Raw genomic sequence first — 16,787 nt, forward strand, 5'->3', positions numbered from 1 at the left:
ACCCACATGCAGGATGCCTAAGCAGCCAGGATAATAAAAATGCACCCAGGGATCCCAGCTTGAGAATACAGATACAGACTTAACATGAGCAGAGGAAGGAACAAAGGCAAGTCTTCTTATCTGACTTTTCTTAAAATAATTATTTTCTTAGTTTCCGCCAGGAGAATGAGATGCCTCACGGTAGAATAAGGGGTGAGAAAAACAGCAATAAGAGATTCTCAAAGCTCAGGGAACTCTCCTTCAGAGAAAATGAAAAACAAATATGTATAATAGACTAGGCTAGTAGTTCAAATTTTTACAGCAACTGTGTCAAAAATAAAAGAACTTTACAAGGACAGAGATCAAAAGGAGAAGAAAAAGAATAACCAGCTTTTACAGACTCGTTTTTCTATCAAAGACAGAAACAAATCATAAACTACACAGCATATGAGGACAGACAGCATCTTCTCCATTTCTTGAAATCTCAATGTGTGCCAGTATTCCTCTAGCTCCTGAGGAAAATAAAATATCTTTACAGTGTACAAAACACGTTCTCAATTAATTCTTGTTAATAACATTTCCAAAAGGGTTCCCTACAACCTCAGCTAAACTAGAACTCATCCACTTCTGATGTTGTTTCAGTCTTTGATGGAAAAAGATGTCTGTAAAATAGCTTGATAACACACAGTCATCAGGTCTGCTCAGGAGGAGCTTAGAATAGCATTTGGTATGGACCGGCTACAGAAGCTGAATTTGCTAATACAAATACAGTAGTTGTTCAGCCATTTAGAACAGGTAAAGCAACTGACACTCTAAGATTCTTGATATGTGAGCAGGAAAAACAAATCTATTTTAATTTTTTTTTGCGCAAACCTCAAGTATTACCTCAAATTTTATCAAAATGTTAGTCTTAGGCATTGAGATATGATCTCTAAACCAGTTGCCATATTAATCCTAGTTTCCAACTAGGAAATACATCTTCTACAGCAAAATTTAAATAAGCAATTTAGTCCACAACTCATTTGAAAACAATTTTTGCAAGAAAAGAAAAAAATCATTAAATTCAATATACTCAGTTCACAAAAGGGGAAAAAAACCGTGAACAATAGAAGACCTTTTAGTATGCACATACACTGAGTATGAAAAGGAAACATTTCTATTTTTATGGGACAAAGAAAAGAGTTCTTTATGCTTCTTATGGCTCTCTCTCCAGTTTTTGTCCTGAATGTAATGCTTGTAGAGAAAGGTTTGCACATTGGGAAAAATGAGTTTTATTCAGTGTGCCTCCACTGATGCTTATAAATAATTTGTGCTCTACTTGGCAACTTTCTGGAGCAATACATGTACACTCATCATACATTACCTCAGTAAGGAAATTAAGCAAAAGTGATATTCATTATTATTTCATAAAACTATATATACACAGTTTTACATAAATCTTGCTCTATTAGTTTAGATCCATAAAGCCTTTCCCTACCATTCATCACACAGAGCCTTTAAAAGGACTTTACCAAGTTAGATTTTTCTTGCCTATTGTTGAGCACTGGTGGGTTTTAACCATTATTATTATTATTACTACTACTACTACTACTACTTTGTAGAAATATAACCATGGACTCTTTGAACCTAAAATTATCCTGGATATCTGTGATTTGAGTAACAGGTACCTTGAATTGTAAAAACTATCCAGAAAGCTTTCAGTAGCATATTATTTGAAAAAGAGATGAAGAGAAGATGTTTTGAAACTCACATTAGTTTGAATTGGAATGTAATGCCAATAAGCTTGCAACATATTGATGAAAATGTTATGCCCATTATTTGCATTACCAGTAATTATAAGATACTTTTACATATTAATATGACTAAGAAAAACTTGGGATGATTCTTTGGAACTTCCCACAATGATGTCTCTTCAATGCAAACCGCCTTATTCTGCCAGGATATATCAGAAGATAAACAAGTTACAAGCTGAAACCTTAACTGAAACAACTATTTTAATTCTGGTAAGAAATATTGAGCCTGCACTGTAAATCCCGTTTTAGAAAGAGCGTGACTTTTTAACGTAGCAAGAGAGACCTATAAAGGTAACATGAATTAACTGGGCTCCAGCAAAACTTACTCTAATTTGACAGTCAGTGAAGTGGTTATTGACATTTTGGGTAGAAATTAACACTTAGGGATAGTTTTGAATTTGGGCTATAAAGATACCCATTACCTATGTTCTAGAGTACCTGCTTGCTGTCTCATAGTCATAAAAAAGCAGCACAAAGCACTGAGCAGTGGGCAGCCTCCTTGAATAAAGCTTCGTCTGCAACATACCAGCAAATGAAGCTGATTGAAGCTGAAGTAGTTTACCACTGTGAAATATCCAGCAATTAATGTCTCTTTCCCCTATCTGAAGAACTATTTAGAGAAGTAAGAGGTTCTGAGCAAGTCTGAATCCTGTACTAGGGAAGACAACATGAAATCCAGATAAAGTACTTGGGTGAAGCCTTCTGTTCCATAGACTGAAAGCAACAGTTTTCTTTGCATACCTGTGTTAGCATATTGTCCATAAAGATTAGTAAAGTGATAGATAATGGTCAATCCATTTTTTACAGACCAAATGATCAAAAAAGGTCAGCTTGATTCAAATTGAGGTTAAATGAATCAACGGCCTCATTGCCTGATTGCTGTGGGATCAATTTTGTGCATTGATATGAATTCTGTCAGAGACACTAGATCAGGGTCCTCAAACTTTTTAAACAGGGGGCCGGTGTGCAGATGAAGTGGCAGGCAGTCATCTGCGGCTGCTTGGTTTCCCCCCCCAACCCCTGGTGCGGGGGGTGGGGGGTGGGTGAGTGGGTTCTGTAAATACCGGGGGCCGTATTGAGGACCCTGGGGGGCCGTATCCGGCCCGCAGGCCGTAGTTTGAGGACCCCTGCACTAGATGATAGTTTTGTGCTAACGGTCTTCATCTAGGTAAGACTGCTGAACTACACTGCCTGTCCTGTACTTCTTTCTCAGGTTCCATCAATGACAGATGAACACTGAATCTATTTAATTCTAGATAATTTAGCTTTCAAGTTTAAAATAAAAAAAAATCTTCCAATTATGCAAAATAGCCACTAGACAGGATAATGGCCACAAGATATTCATGCCCCCTTTGGGATTAATGAAGCATACAGATTAGATATTCCTGTGTTTTACCTATAATCACAGGAAAACAAAACAAAAAAAAACCCAAACCCAAATAACCTGAGGCAGCAAAAAATGTCCTGTTAAAATAAGTTTCCTGCATAAGAGTTTTCAAAAAGTGCAGAAGTTCAACTAAAGCTGTGCAAGAAGGACAACCAAAAGAATAGTCTATGTCTAAACCTAGACATAGTAATTATTCCTGCTCTAGAATAAAAATTCCCATTCACAGCAGCTGAATTTTTTTAATGAATGGCATGAGGAAGTCCAACCCACACATAATGAACACTTCAAGCTTCTAATTCTAGGGAAAAGTTTTTGCATTAGAACATAGTTCAAACATATTACAGCTTTTTTCCCTACCAGTAGAGAAGAAATCATGTATGACTGTACATAAACAGAGGGTTGTTACTACATTTCAGTAATTCAAATTCATTTCTGCAAGTAGTTCTAAATTATTTTAAGCCTAACATTTTCCACTTAAGCTACTGTTTGTCTCTGAGCTAGTAAGATAAAGATTACATTTTCTAATGTGCATACAGTCAAATAACACATTTTACAACACAGGAAATTCAAATAAGAACAAAACTGTCATGTCGTTTGTATGTATCTGGAGAGGCGCTATTAAATAGCTGTGATTCAAAGATAGGAAATGAAATACTGTCTAGAAAATCAAATATTGCTGCTTTCACTGGAGAATTAAATGACCCTTCAGGAAACCCAGTAATTTAATATACATATTTACCAAAGACATATGAGGTTGGGTTTTTTTTATATATTTATTGGAGAACAAGTAGAAGATGAGAAAAATAGAGAGACTAGACAAAAAGGACATATGGGAGAACAAGAGATCAAAGAGGCATGAAGAAATACAGAGAATGAAAAAAAATAATGACTTATTCAATAGAATAGTGCAGTTGAAAGGGACCTACAAAGATCATCTAGTTATTATTACGCTGCATTAGTCTGCACAATGCATCCTTTAAACACATACATAAAGGATTTCACCAAAAGTGGACTTCTCGGATTATCAAAACTTTTAATGATAAATTGTTAAATTGGAATTCGAGAAGGGAAAAAAAACCAAAAAACAACACTAGCTTAGTTAAACAGTCAGGATTTTTATTTCCATTTCCCTCTGTCCTTTCAGCCTGAGGTGAATGTTGAAGAGCACAGAATCCCAAGAGAGCTCTCTTCTCTGCGCTCCTATTGCTGCTGTCGGTGGGGGCAGCACTTCATGTACAAGCCCCAGATTAATTGGCATTTAGGAACCAAAATGCTCTTCCATCTGCAACAGCAATTTACTCTGCCCTTTTCCCTCTACATTCTGACACTGTAGGTACAAAAACTCATTAGGGATCTATCAGTTTAGATCAAACAGATCCCACAAACTTCAGCTCAACTCAGAAATGGTTGTTCTTGGTGACAAATGGCTTTATCTACGACTCTTGCAACTCAAATTCAGGCAACCAAATTTGACCCAAGCCCTGCTGTGAAAGATGTCTGAAACAGCTACATCAGTTTGGTGTTTTCATCAAAATCTTGTTTTTTGAGCACTCATGCAGGATAGAAGGTTATGGATTCTAGTTTACACGCAGCTTGAAAAAACCTGAATTCTCATCTCCAGATTCTGGGTGTAACGCAGCCTTCGAATATAAACATCTTCTCCCCTGCTCCTTCCCCCCAGTCTGTATTAATTAATAATTTAGACCATTATTTTAGCCAAATGACCTCCCCAAAACATGCAGATGATTACAGACAAACATCCTTAGCCTCTGCTAAGACAGTCCCTTAAAGCCATGCCATTCTTATTTCTAAAAGTTCGATAGGAATAATAGTCCAAATAGTTCGGCTTGGCAGGATGAAAAATCTTGGGCTTTTGGGCTACAATGCTCTTTTGGAAAGTATTCTCTGTCTTGTTCATTAACAACATTTCACAGCTGCCAACAGGCTAAAAGCAAGAGGGAGGAGCCAGAGAAAAGAAGATGCTGAAAGCCAGGTTAACTTCAACTGGATTACTTTCTGAAAAGCTACCAGGAAAGGAGCTTGGTATTCCCATTTGCCAGCCATTCCTCCAGCTCTCAATGTGGGTGGCAGTGTGCTGGGCCTTCTCCTCCTGGCTCAGTACAGCACTCAGTCTCCCTTGTACCATGCTAAATAGTCTCACCTACTTCAAAAGGTGACAGCGCTGGATGATGTGAGAAGGGAAGCGGACAGGGCTCATACACGTGTCCAGTACACTGGCAACAAGGGAACTGTTCAAATTGCTGAAGTTAGCCTGCCTAAATTAGGTTGCAGGCAAGAACTACACCCATGGAGATAACCAGCTAGGTCTTCAACTGTTATCTACCTCTGCTCCAAACCAAGTGTGATATCCACATGTCACTGTCTGGATGACCTGCGGTATTTTTTTAGGTTAATCTTTGATGTGCTGTTAGAAGTTATGTCTGTTTTCAAAGAACTTATGTATGTAACTTCACTTATTTTAGAGGGTGTACATCAAGCATATATATTGGATTCTTCACATTAAATATCTTCATGAGATCCTTTTGACTCCTCTTGAAAAAGCTGACTTTGTTATAATCTTTTAATCCATTTCCTTCTAACAACATTCAACTATTTCTATTGTGCTAAATTCTTCACTTGGCTCTTAGAAAAAGCATATCTAATGCTGAAAGACATCTACCACTGCTGCTAAAAGACAGACTAATACACAGTGTTCTTGCAGGATGGATAGTTAATTACATTTTAGGTATATGACATACTACAGCAGTTTGGTGAACAGGACTTTATACCAGTACAAGACAATCCATATGGTTTTGTTTCTGTTTGAATATCTACAACTAGTCAGTAAGCCTACTATTCCCCTCCCAAGCTAAATGCTCTCATTTTAAATGACTGTACCTTTCATGCATATAGTTGACTCCGAGTAACAACTGTATCAACCAGTGTATAATTGTCTTTGAGCGAATGTCTTCCCCGATTCTCTGTACTGTTGAATTCTAAAGTGTAGATCACCCTGAAAAACATCACAATGTATTTGTACATTTAAAGTAAGTTCTTAAGATGTCTTCTCCTTCAAAGTACACAACTCCACTTTCTTAGACCTTCAGGCTCCCTATCACATAGTCTGTAAAACTGATGCTTACACATGAATTCTGAACTCTCCTAGCAGAAAAAGCATACACAACCGAGGATCAAAATGAGATCAAGCAGACTGGCCACATAGAGAGAAAGTACGTTGGTTTTCTCTTAGTGTTACACAATATCATTGACGTTTTCAACTGTTCTCACTTCATGTCACCCAACTTTAGACACGTGCATCTGAGCCGGTCACCTTACACTCCCTTTAATGTTAACACAAAGAACAGGCATCTGTACAGTGCAATTACCTCTGCCATCTAAGCTGTCTACCTTAGGAAGGGATGGATCATGTTGTAGAAATGCTGTTTCTCTGCAAAGGTTTATGATGAGGGCCTGCATTGACTGGCTAATATGGAGACACCTAAATCTGCTCCAATCAGTCCAAGTAAGTTTATAAATTTGGGAAAAGCATTTCCACTTAAGTCAAAGATTGCACAGTCAAGAGACACTGTCATTTATTATGCTAAAATAACCATGTCAGCAAAGAAACCATGCTGTTTCCTTAAGAATTAAAATACAGTCTCTTTTAATTATGATAGTTTATCCCTCTTCCAAACCCACTTTGCCAGAAACAAAGTAGAATTAAAGCTTCAACAATCTGTAGCATGTGTTATAATTAATACTTCATTAAAACTAAAATTGATCTTGAAGTAACACCAGAGATGGAGCAATATGACACACAGTAGACACTGAAAATAAAGCAGAATATACAGAAAAAGGCTACTTGATAACTTTAAGTCGGACATTTAGAAAAAACAGTTGAACAGCAGCGTGATAAAAGTTTTTTGAGAAGACTTATATGAAAATTGTTCATTTTGCTAAAAACCAGACAGATGGTTGTCATCTGGCTGTTTATCTAGTTTAAAAAATAAATGGACTTTGTCTACAAGAATGCACCTTAGTGGCAAGCACTGTGCTGAGGTAACTAATCCCAGAGCAAAGGGACGGAGCCTCATTGTACTCCAGTGGCTAACTACCTTACATGAGCTCCTGAAATCATTACTTTTATGCTATAAATTCTGCATAAAATTAGAAGTTTTATGTGCCATATACAAGAAAACAGGTTAAACTGTACCACTGTTTCCTATCATCCTATGTACTGCTGACTCTCAACATTTTATGATCTCTTCAGCATTTCTTGTTTTTCTGTTTCCAACACCACAGTGCTTCATACTGCTGCTGCAAAGTAAGTAGGTTCTGTCCTTCTAGATCCATACATTTCTGTCCTGTACTTCGACATTAATTTACAGTAATTTCTGTGGTCCCTGAGGTTCTAAGTTACAACATGCAAGATTGAGTGTGTTAAAAAAAGAAAATATGTTTTGTCATATATCAAAATGTGTTCCCTGACCATGTCCTGCAATCTTATAATTCAAATGTCTGAATCATCTCACTCACTAGGGAAGGGAATATGGCTTCAGCTCTCCATCTGCCTCCCCTGCTGCAACCCTGAGAGAAGCTCTTCTGGGAACTTGGACCTCTCAGCAGCTGCTTCCCCTTTGCAACTCCAAATGTTCAACAGCTCCCCCCTGGTTGCTTGCAGCAGAGTAGAGGAAGAAAAAATAAAGTATTGCTGGGTACTCTGCTGCACAGTAACCAGATGGGCTGTGTCTGAGCATACTCACACACCTCAAAAATAATCTATTCCAGACGGCTCCTCCAGACCATCCATCCAGAGCCAAATGTTGCAACAGCCCAGGACTCAGGGGCTGCTCAAACATGTGTCAGCTGGCTACTGGCTGCAAGGGACTATGTACTATCCATGTGATGACAGATGTCAAATGACAATCACCATTTCTCCCTGTCCAAATGTGTCCCCTCTCACAATCACACATTGCCACTAGAAATGCAAAGAAAAGAAGTGTAGGCCCTACACAGTTAGGCTAGCAAATACTGCCTTAAGCTGGGGGTCGCTTCCTTCTAAAGGTCTAAGGAGTTTACCTTCAAGCACAGAAGACATGTCTCAGCATCCTGTAAATAACTTAACCTTGATTTTATGTCTAAATAAGGAAAACAAACAAACAAACAAACAAACAATTTTGCTGAAATACTGCTGCCATGAAACTCTGAAGAAGTTTGTTAATCCAATTTTGTGTTTTGGAAGGTCAGTATAATAAAGTTCATAAAGCATTTAACAAAATAAGTACATAGGGAGTTTCCAAGGTGCAGTTTCTATTTAAATATCAAGAGTATCAAACACACCAGTAATTTATTTGAAACAGCTTAGCATCTACAGCTGATAATGTGAACAGGCACAGACTACTTCAGTTATTCCTTTTGCTCAGATTTCCTTAACTCACATCATGGCTGAGACCACAGTGAAGAGACAGAAATAATTGTTTGGGGGAAAGTACAACTAGTTCTAGTTTATGATGTATTAAAATGATGCAACTCTGTAAAAACTGTACTTTATTGAAGTCTAATTTATGTTATAAAATGAAATCCAAGGTTCATGAAGGCATTTTTATTTGAAATCTGACTTCTCTGACAATGTTTATATTGCCTGTAAGATTGTGATTTGGGAAAATTGCCAAAGAAGATCAACAAGCAGATCAAAACAGAACACATAGACATCTTTTCTACAACTTTGAGTGAAATCAGTTACAATAAAAGACATCGGGTGAGCAGTGGAGACCAGCGTTCTCTTTTGTTCACAGGACAGGTATAGCACTGGGCAGGTGCATTGGAGACTCACTCTATGCTACTCATGCAAGAATGAACAAAGTACTGTGGCTATTAAGTAAGCCACATTACTTTGGAGAAAATAGAATAAGGCTCAGAGGATAGTTCTGTTTTTATGCCAACTTAATGCTTATTTTTTGTTTTGAGTCTGCCCAAGAGTACCAATTACTGCCAATTTGGTAATTACTCTATGCACCAGAAACCAAATGTACTAGACTTCCAAACAAGGATCAGGTAGCAAGACATTTTTCTCATTCTCAATTTATGTGCAATTTAAACAGGCATTTTTTAGGTAAAAGGTCCAAATCCCACCACATACAAAGGCAGGTTATAGGTAAGTAAATAAGACAGTATACCTTCTGGAAATACTCCCACTAAAACAGAAAAGAAACATTATAGCACTATGTGAAACCTTGCTTTGTACTTTTTTTGTCTGAACATTTGATTAAATACATCATAACTACTTAAATGAAATGATACTACATAGTGTGTCATACATACATAGGAAAAAGTCAGAAGCATATCCCAGTGGATCAACTGTCATTCTGACCTGACCTTGCAGACTCAAAATGAAGATTCAGCTGCATAGCCAACGCATCCATTTCCTACTTCTTCATTTGCCTTGCTCTAACACATTCTCATGTGTTTAAGTATATGACTCCCAGACCCTAGGGTAACTCCACACTGAAATGTTTTCATGCAGGGTATTTTATATTGCCTGAATTAAAAAAAAATCCCAAGGGGTGCTGCAGCAGCTTGAGATTACTCTGTTGATTGATATTGTGCTCTTTTTTATTCACCTATAACTTTATTCCAGATTTTTTTAAAAAAAAGGTGGGGGGTGGGAAGAGAGAGAGAAAAAAAACCCCAGTGGCCCAAAGCCACTAGTCCAGCTCTATATAATGCAGCTGAAAGAAGCTCCTTTATTCCTATAGGTTTAACTGATCTCGTGTCTGCTGTTGGGCCACTTTCTACCACTAGCAGAGAGAAAATCTTAGTGTGTGGGAATATCTGGGCAGTTAGAATAATCCTTCAGTTCTGAGCTCTGAATTTCCACAGAGTTGGCAACACCAAATTTCCATCAAGCCCCAACTGTCAGACATTCAAGGAATGATGCAAAGAGCTTCTGTATGGGTGAACAACATGTGAACAAATATTCAGCTTGCATAACATAACATAAATTGAACATTTCAGATTTAATGTTCAAAAATCCCAGCAATAAATAGGCATTTAAGAATCATGTCATCAAAGAAAGCTTCTGGGGAAGTAGTGACTGGCAGGAATAGTAAATACTTCTTTAATTATTCACACCAAGCCAAATACTTGAAGAAATGAAGAAATTAGTTAATGCAAGCCTGATTTGTGGGCAGGTAACTTAGTATTCCAAGGTCATTAGCTTTCAAAGCATTTCAAATGTCTAGCAGAGCACAACTGAAGAGTGTGCTTTACAGTTTCATAAAAAGATCACTGTATGTATGACAGATTTTTTTTTAAAGAGAGCACATCTATATTTAATATAAAGTAGGCACTTTTTTACACAAACTCCTAAAAAGCTGGCTTAAATATGTTTAGATTCTTATTTTAAAGCCTTAAGAAAAAATTCAGCAATCTGTTTTTAAACCACATGCGGAGATCCAAAAAAAATGGCAAATATACTGCAGTATATCCTGCTTTAATATCTACTGTCTACCTCTACTACACTCTGGTCTTTGACTCATACTATTCTTTTCACTTCATAAAGCCAATGCTGTTCCCAAACTCATCATCTGTATGATCAGGCTTAAGCTTCCTGTAATCGCCTCCAAATCACAAGTGAGTTTTCACTTCCTCATTTATATCAGATTACATATTGTGCCCCCATACTCCCAATCTCATCCTCTCTTACCTATCACTAGTACATATGTGGTACAGCCTTTCTGAGTTCACCCATAGATCTGGTAAAGTGTCTGCATTTAAATCCTTCTTATAATACCAATTAGTGAATGAAATGAACTTGTGTTTAATATTACCTATTTCTTCTTCTCTGGTATGTCTGTCTATGAGCTATGAGTCTCATGTGAGCAGGTAACATTGCTTATTTGAAATACACCTAACAAGTAGCAGGTGACATCACAAGTAACAAAGAATAAAATTCAAACTAAAACCTAAAAAAACTGGGCTAGGCTTCTTTTAAGACCCTATGAATGCACACATTCTGTCAAATTTCTTCAAAGTAATCTACAAGTCTCACCTCACGGTATTCAGTGATAATACAAAAACTATCTCGCTCCACAAAGCTTGCATAAAATCTGACAATGGCTGGATGACCCAATTTGGAGAGTAGCTGTGCTTCCATATTTGCTTCAACTGTTTCATTAGGCTTTAGGTCTCCAATAGAGATTTCCTTTAGGACCTTTCTAGAGGAAAAAAGAAATCTTTATATTAATAAACCCAGAAAAATGTAAGATATAAAAATCACATAATGTTCAAAATCCCATCATAATTTCTTAAAATTAAAAATAACGACATTAACCAAGTATTTGGCAACAGGAACCAATGAGGCAAACATGGGTAAGCAAAGAGACTGCATTAAAATGCAAATAAATATGCTAGGCACCATAGTGATTAAGCAACATTTTGAAACTACTACTTTGAAGTATTTTTCCCACTAATTCCCTATTGCACTGCTTTCTTTATGATGTGTTTTCAGTGGTAGGGATTAGTGCATAATAATAAACATAAATAAGAAAAAATCAAATCTAAGTGACTTCAAACCCACTCAGAGCATATGGCTCAAGATTCATACATGAAATAAGGAGCACCAAGAAACTGGTTTTGCTGCTTCTGCCAAAGTCTCTCCATGGAGGCATGAGAAAAATCACACAGAAGGTAGTATTTCTGTGACTATTTTTCTGGTGATAATATCAGGATGCCAATTCTTTTTCCAAAGATCAGCCTGCCCTTCACCTGAACACCTAAGTGAAAAGTGCAAATCTGGATTTGTGGTTGAAACCTAATTCTACTGTTTCAATGAACATTTTCTGTGCTTAACATTTGCTTTGAGAGGCCCTAAATCCTCTGAGAAAGACTGAAAAAAATAAAGGGATTTTTCATATTCTTCAACTTTAACATGTGAACATGCCATAGGACAATCTGTAGTTCAGACCTCACTCTAAACAGAATGTGGACTTGGAGAGTTTATTGTCAGCTTGTTCTGGAAAAAAGCCCTTCGTGCAGGGCACATTAAGGAAGCGTATTTTGCTGAGATCTTCCTGATGAAATGTTTTTAAAAGGCACACATCACACAAAGGTATGCCATTTCTATCTCCTTCACCAGCCGCTGAAGAATGCGTTACTGATCTATGTCTGAAGGAGCCTTTTGAGACTATTAGAGAATATAATGGTATTTTACTGAAACAAAGTGATGAATTTCCAATAACTTTTGAATACATGGAATGCCAGTTCCACACTGAAAGGTTGTCTTCACAGTGCTTTTAGTAATTTCCCTATTCAATACTACACAGTTGTAAGGTCACAGTAGGTAAATATGACAGTGATAAAACTACAGTAATTCACTTGATCTAAGGAAAAAAACCTTGATTTCTCCGTAAGAAAATTTCTTCCTAAATCTCAACCACCAGTTTCTGACTAACAACGCATGAAATTTTTATATAAACTTGCCTAATCCCCATCTGGCAGTGTGATGAAAAACACATGCCATTTAATTTGTCTGCAACTCTACAGACAAGTTTCATACCACAGAGACAGGTAACACCTACTCCAGTCTTGTCATCTCCAGTTGACATGGGGACATTACTCTTTCCTTCATATAGATCATGTCACAGAACTGACAAAACAGAATGAGTCTTTGTTAAACACCACTTAATAAAAGTTTCTGGTATACCCAAGGCAGCAATAAAAGCCTGATGTGTTAATATGTAGGGATAGCTTGTCATCTTAGTCACCCAGTGATTTTGGTGCTGTCATCAGCCATCAGACAAGACAGGTGTTTGTTTTTCTTATTTAAATTAATTCCCAGAAAAAGAAATCGGGAAAATGTATTTTTTGTAAATAAGGTATTGCTTTTCTGCTACACAATGGTAATTCATATCCAGAGTTGGAAGTCATTTGCATCTAGAAAGAAAACTTTTGTCATGCAATCTAAGATTAAGTATATATGTAGATAAGGTTTGATTTTACTGCATTTAATATAAAGAATGTAACTAGACTTCATACCTTCTACAAAGCTTTTGATACCTACACTTAAAAATTTAAAATGCATACTTAAATAACTCTCTGTTGATTAAATATTGACAAAGAAGTTATGTCAGTCTCAGAAGTCTCACAGTGAAAACAGACGAGCCTCCAGATCTGAAGCGGCTCTTTTCTGATAACTTTAGGAGAAAAACAATGAAGCTAGAAGTCTTCAGTCAGAAATTCATCTATATAAATTAACTATACTTTTCAATACATAGAACACTTAAAGAGTGCTTAAATTCACTCTACCCCATTTTAGTGTTTACACAAGTAACTTATACCTGAACAGGGAGATAAAATGAGCAATTTCTGTGATTCACCTATTTCCTAAGAAAACTCAAATTAGACATCCCTGGTGATGCTAAATAGGCTGGTAGATCCATAACCTGATACTCTGCCTATTAAAAAAAAAAAAAAAAAAAGTAATCATAAGAAAAGAACAAACTTTTCTTAGCTAAGCAATCATGACAGCATTTGCCCTCTACTATGAAAATCCAGCTCTACACTTTGAAGGCGACAAAAAGTGTTTCTGTTTATACGATCCAACCTGCATTTTAAGGTTGCCTTATAATAAAGAATAAGTTATCATTGCTCGTATTTCAGCCATAGTGTATCATCTGCTGAAAACCTGCATTGAAGAGTTTAGAAGCAGAGTTAGGTAACACAAAGTATTTTAAACAAACCTTTTGAAGCATGCCACATGAACATTTATTATGGATATTGGGAATAACAGACCCTCCTGTTAAGATTTTGTCAAGACTCCATCTAAACTACACAGGTCTATCTGAAGCTTTTTTCATAAAACCCACCTCTATATTTTCTGCCATTTAGGCTCAAGTATAAAGCAGGACTTAAAAGGTCCAAAACTATTTGCATGACCTAAGAGATCATAGGTTTAGGTGGCACAGACAGAAAAACAGGTAAAACCACTAAAATGTGGATGCCCTCCAAATACCAAATTAGCAAATATACTAAAAGAGATGTACCAGTTTAAATATATTTATTATAAATTCCATTTAATTTAGAATACAGACACATAAGCAGATCACAGAATCATTTAGGTTGGAAAAGACCTTTAAGATCATCAAGTCCAACTCAAACATAATGCTGCCAAGTTCACCGCTAACCCATGTCCCTAAACTAAAGAGAAGATAAAATGTCAGTGAACACAACTAGAAAACTGTTATAGGAGTGCTAGCAGATACCTTAAATACAGAACAATAGCCTCCAGATGTTAACTGTGTGGGAAAAAAGCCCTAACCATGCAATTTAATAGTGCAAAGACACTTCGAACTTTATCTTGAACTGACTGTAACTGGAAGAGTCTTGCAGTGAATGCATTGACATCTTGGGAGTAAAAAGCGCTGGCTGTCACTATTTACATCCATTGCGGAGGAAGTTGGGTCTGGTACAGGTAACAGCATCCATCGCCTCAGGGCAGAAAAATAACACAAGCAATAAGCCCACTCCCCAAAACACAGAAAGCAGCTGCCCTGTCTCTGCAGGGCCCACGCCTTGGCAAGCTCACAGACCTTCCCTGGGAACACCTTCTAGCTCAGGGGTCCTCAAACTTTTTGGACAGGGGGCCAGTGCGCGGATGAAGTGGCAGGCAGTCATCTGCGGCTGCTTGGTTTCTCCCCCCAACCCATGGCGGGGGGTCTGTAAATACCGGGGGCTGGATTGAGGACCCTGGGGGGCCATATCCGGCCCGCGGGCTGTAGTTTGAGGACCCCTGTTCTAGCTTATCATCACCAAAACCTTGCTGGCTTGCATTGTCAGGCTTTGAAATGCAGCCAGGCCAGCACACCACATCTGAAAGTGCAGTTATGTGGAGCAAATAGGGATAAATAGAGCAAGATTTAAAACAAGAGAAAAACAATCATGAAGGTGGAATTCTCCAGGATATGGACACACAGTGGGAATCCCTTTCTGAGCTTTACTAGTGACTGACAATATGCCACAGCAGTGTTTATCTCCGTCTATTTGCACTGATCTAAAATGTTTTACAACCCATCTGGTATTTGTTTACATTGATGACAAACTTTATTATTATATAATCTGGTTAATCGGATCAGCTGCAATTCTCAAAAGACTGCCTTTCTCAAAATGCACTGTTTACTGAGTAAACTGCAACATGAATTATTGACTAGGTACATTTGCTTGCTGGTAATGAAGTAAAAGAAATATAACTCTTTCAATGTGAGCTCTAATTAATGATGTCTTAAATTTATCAAACAGCAGAGAAGGTATGGTTCTACAAATGGGGGCCAAAATGAAGAAGAGGCGACAACCCTCATGCAGAAGTCCTGTCTGCACAACAGCTTCCACGTATTAATGGGAAATTCAGTAACAAGGACACCATGTGCCTACAGACAAGATGAAGTCACCCATGACTACCACTTCTCACAGTCAGTTGCTTTCTAGAATATTGCACAGTTGATGAGATTTGCAAGTTACAGCCAACAGAATAGTTCTAAAATCATAATTTTAGATCTGTGCTGATAACTTCCAGATTGAAAATATTACATTACTGGAATCTAATTTTTGATACATAGTCCTGCCTATCTCCAACTTAAACTGTCCTTTCTGTACAGTTTACATCTGGGTATTACAGAGTTCCTTTGATTCTGACATTCCACTATGCATATGAGGTTCTCTTCATGTAAAGTAACTTGCCTGCCATCAGGCATTATGACTCCCACACGTTTCCTTTTGTATCACATTTCAATTCGGCACATCCATCTTTTATTTGCAATTAAGATACTTCACTGATTTTATACGGCACCCTGTTGCCTGGAAACTACTTCCCTGAATTAGGTTGGTCTTCTAGTCCATTGGAATTTTCATCTAATCCTTACCCGTCATACATACAGCTATCCCATTACTAATAATCTCACCAGATTCCTCTGCCTGGTGTCAGTGACTAGCTTTCCTGCAGTTTACAGCTTAGTATGAAAAAATCAAATAATCATTCTTTACATTTTATCCACTATGTTTAGAGCACCATTTTCTGCATGCTCAGATGATTAAAGACATTGATCTATCTGTTAGGGAAAGAAGGACCTGGTGAAACCATGAAATGCAAAACGTCAGCACACTAATCAGTCCTACCTAGAACAAATACTTGGTTTTAGTTAAGGAAAGAAACACTCACAGTAAATTAAGAGCACTTGGTTTCTGTGGGAAAAATCAAGATTACCACACTTCCAATGAAAAACAAATTACAAGTGCTGTTTCCTACTCCTACTTATATACGTATGTTTACTCATTAACCAAAACATTTCAAACTTCAGTGTTACTACGCAATTTCTTAAATCAAATCTTGCATTCCTTTTATTATTCCTACAGCCATTACAGATTTATTAGTTAAGACATAAACCCATTTCAATCCTATGTATTGCTGCACAACTCCTTAAATCAAATGCTGTACTTCTTTTTCCATCCCCACAAACACTATTGACTTATTAGTAAATCCGTAACACTCATGAATGACTGTTTTTTTCCTATTCTCCAGAACAGCCTATTCATGCTGTTCACAAACGTTCACAAGCATCAAGAACCAATCCTGAGTT

The 16,787-nt window shown here is 37.3% G+C and overlaps 1 protein-coding gene across 1 annotated transcript in view; it reads right to left on the reverse strand.

The window, feature by feature from the left end:
• The window catches only part of NEK11 (NIMA related kinase 11), an 84,260-nt gene that overhangs the window by 52,384 nt on the left and 15,089 nt on the right, over positions 1–16,787 (reverse strand). Inside the window, 4 exon segments of the mRNA XM_037383849.1 lie at positions 3–17; positions 6,053–6,109; positions 6,112–6,172; positions 11,210–11,375. Coding sequence (XP_037239746.1) covers positions 3–17; positions 6,053–6,109; positions 6,112–6,172; positions 11,210–11,375 — 299 coding nt within the window.

This window comes from Falco rusticolus, chromosome 4, assembly GCF_015220075.1.
Source record: "Falco rusticolus isolate bFalRus1 chromosome 4, bFalRus1.pri, whole genome shotgun sequence".
NCBI classification, from domain to species: Eukaryota; Metazoa; Chordata; class Aves; order Falconiformes; family Falconidae; genus Falco; species Falco rusticolus.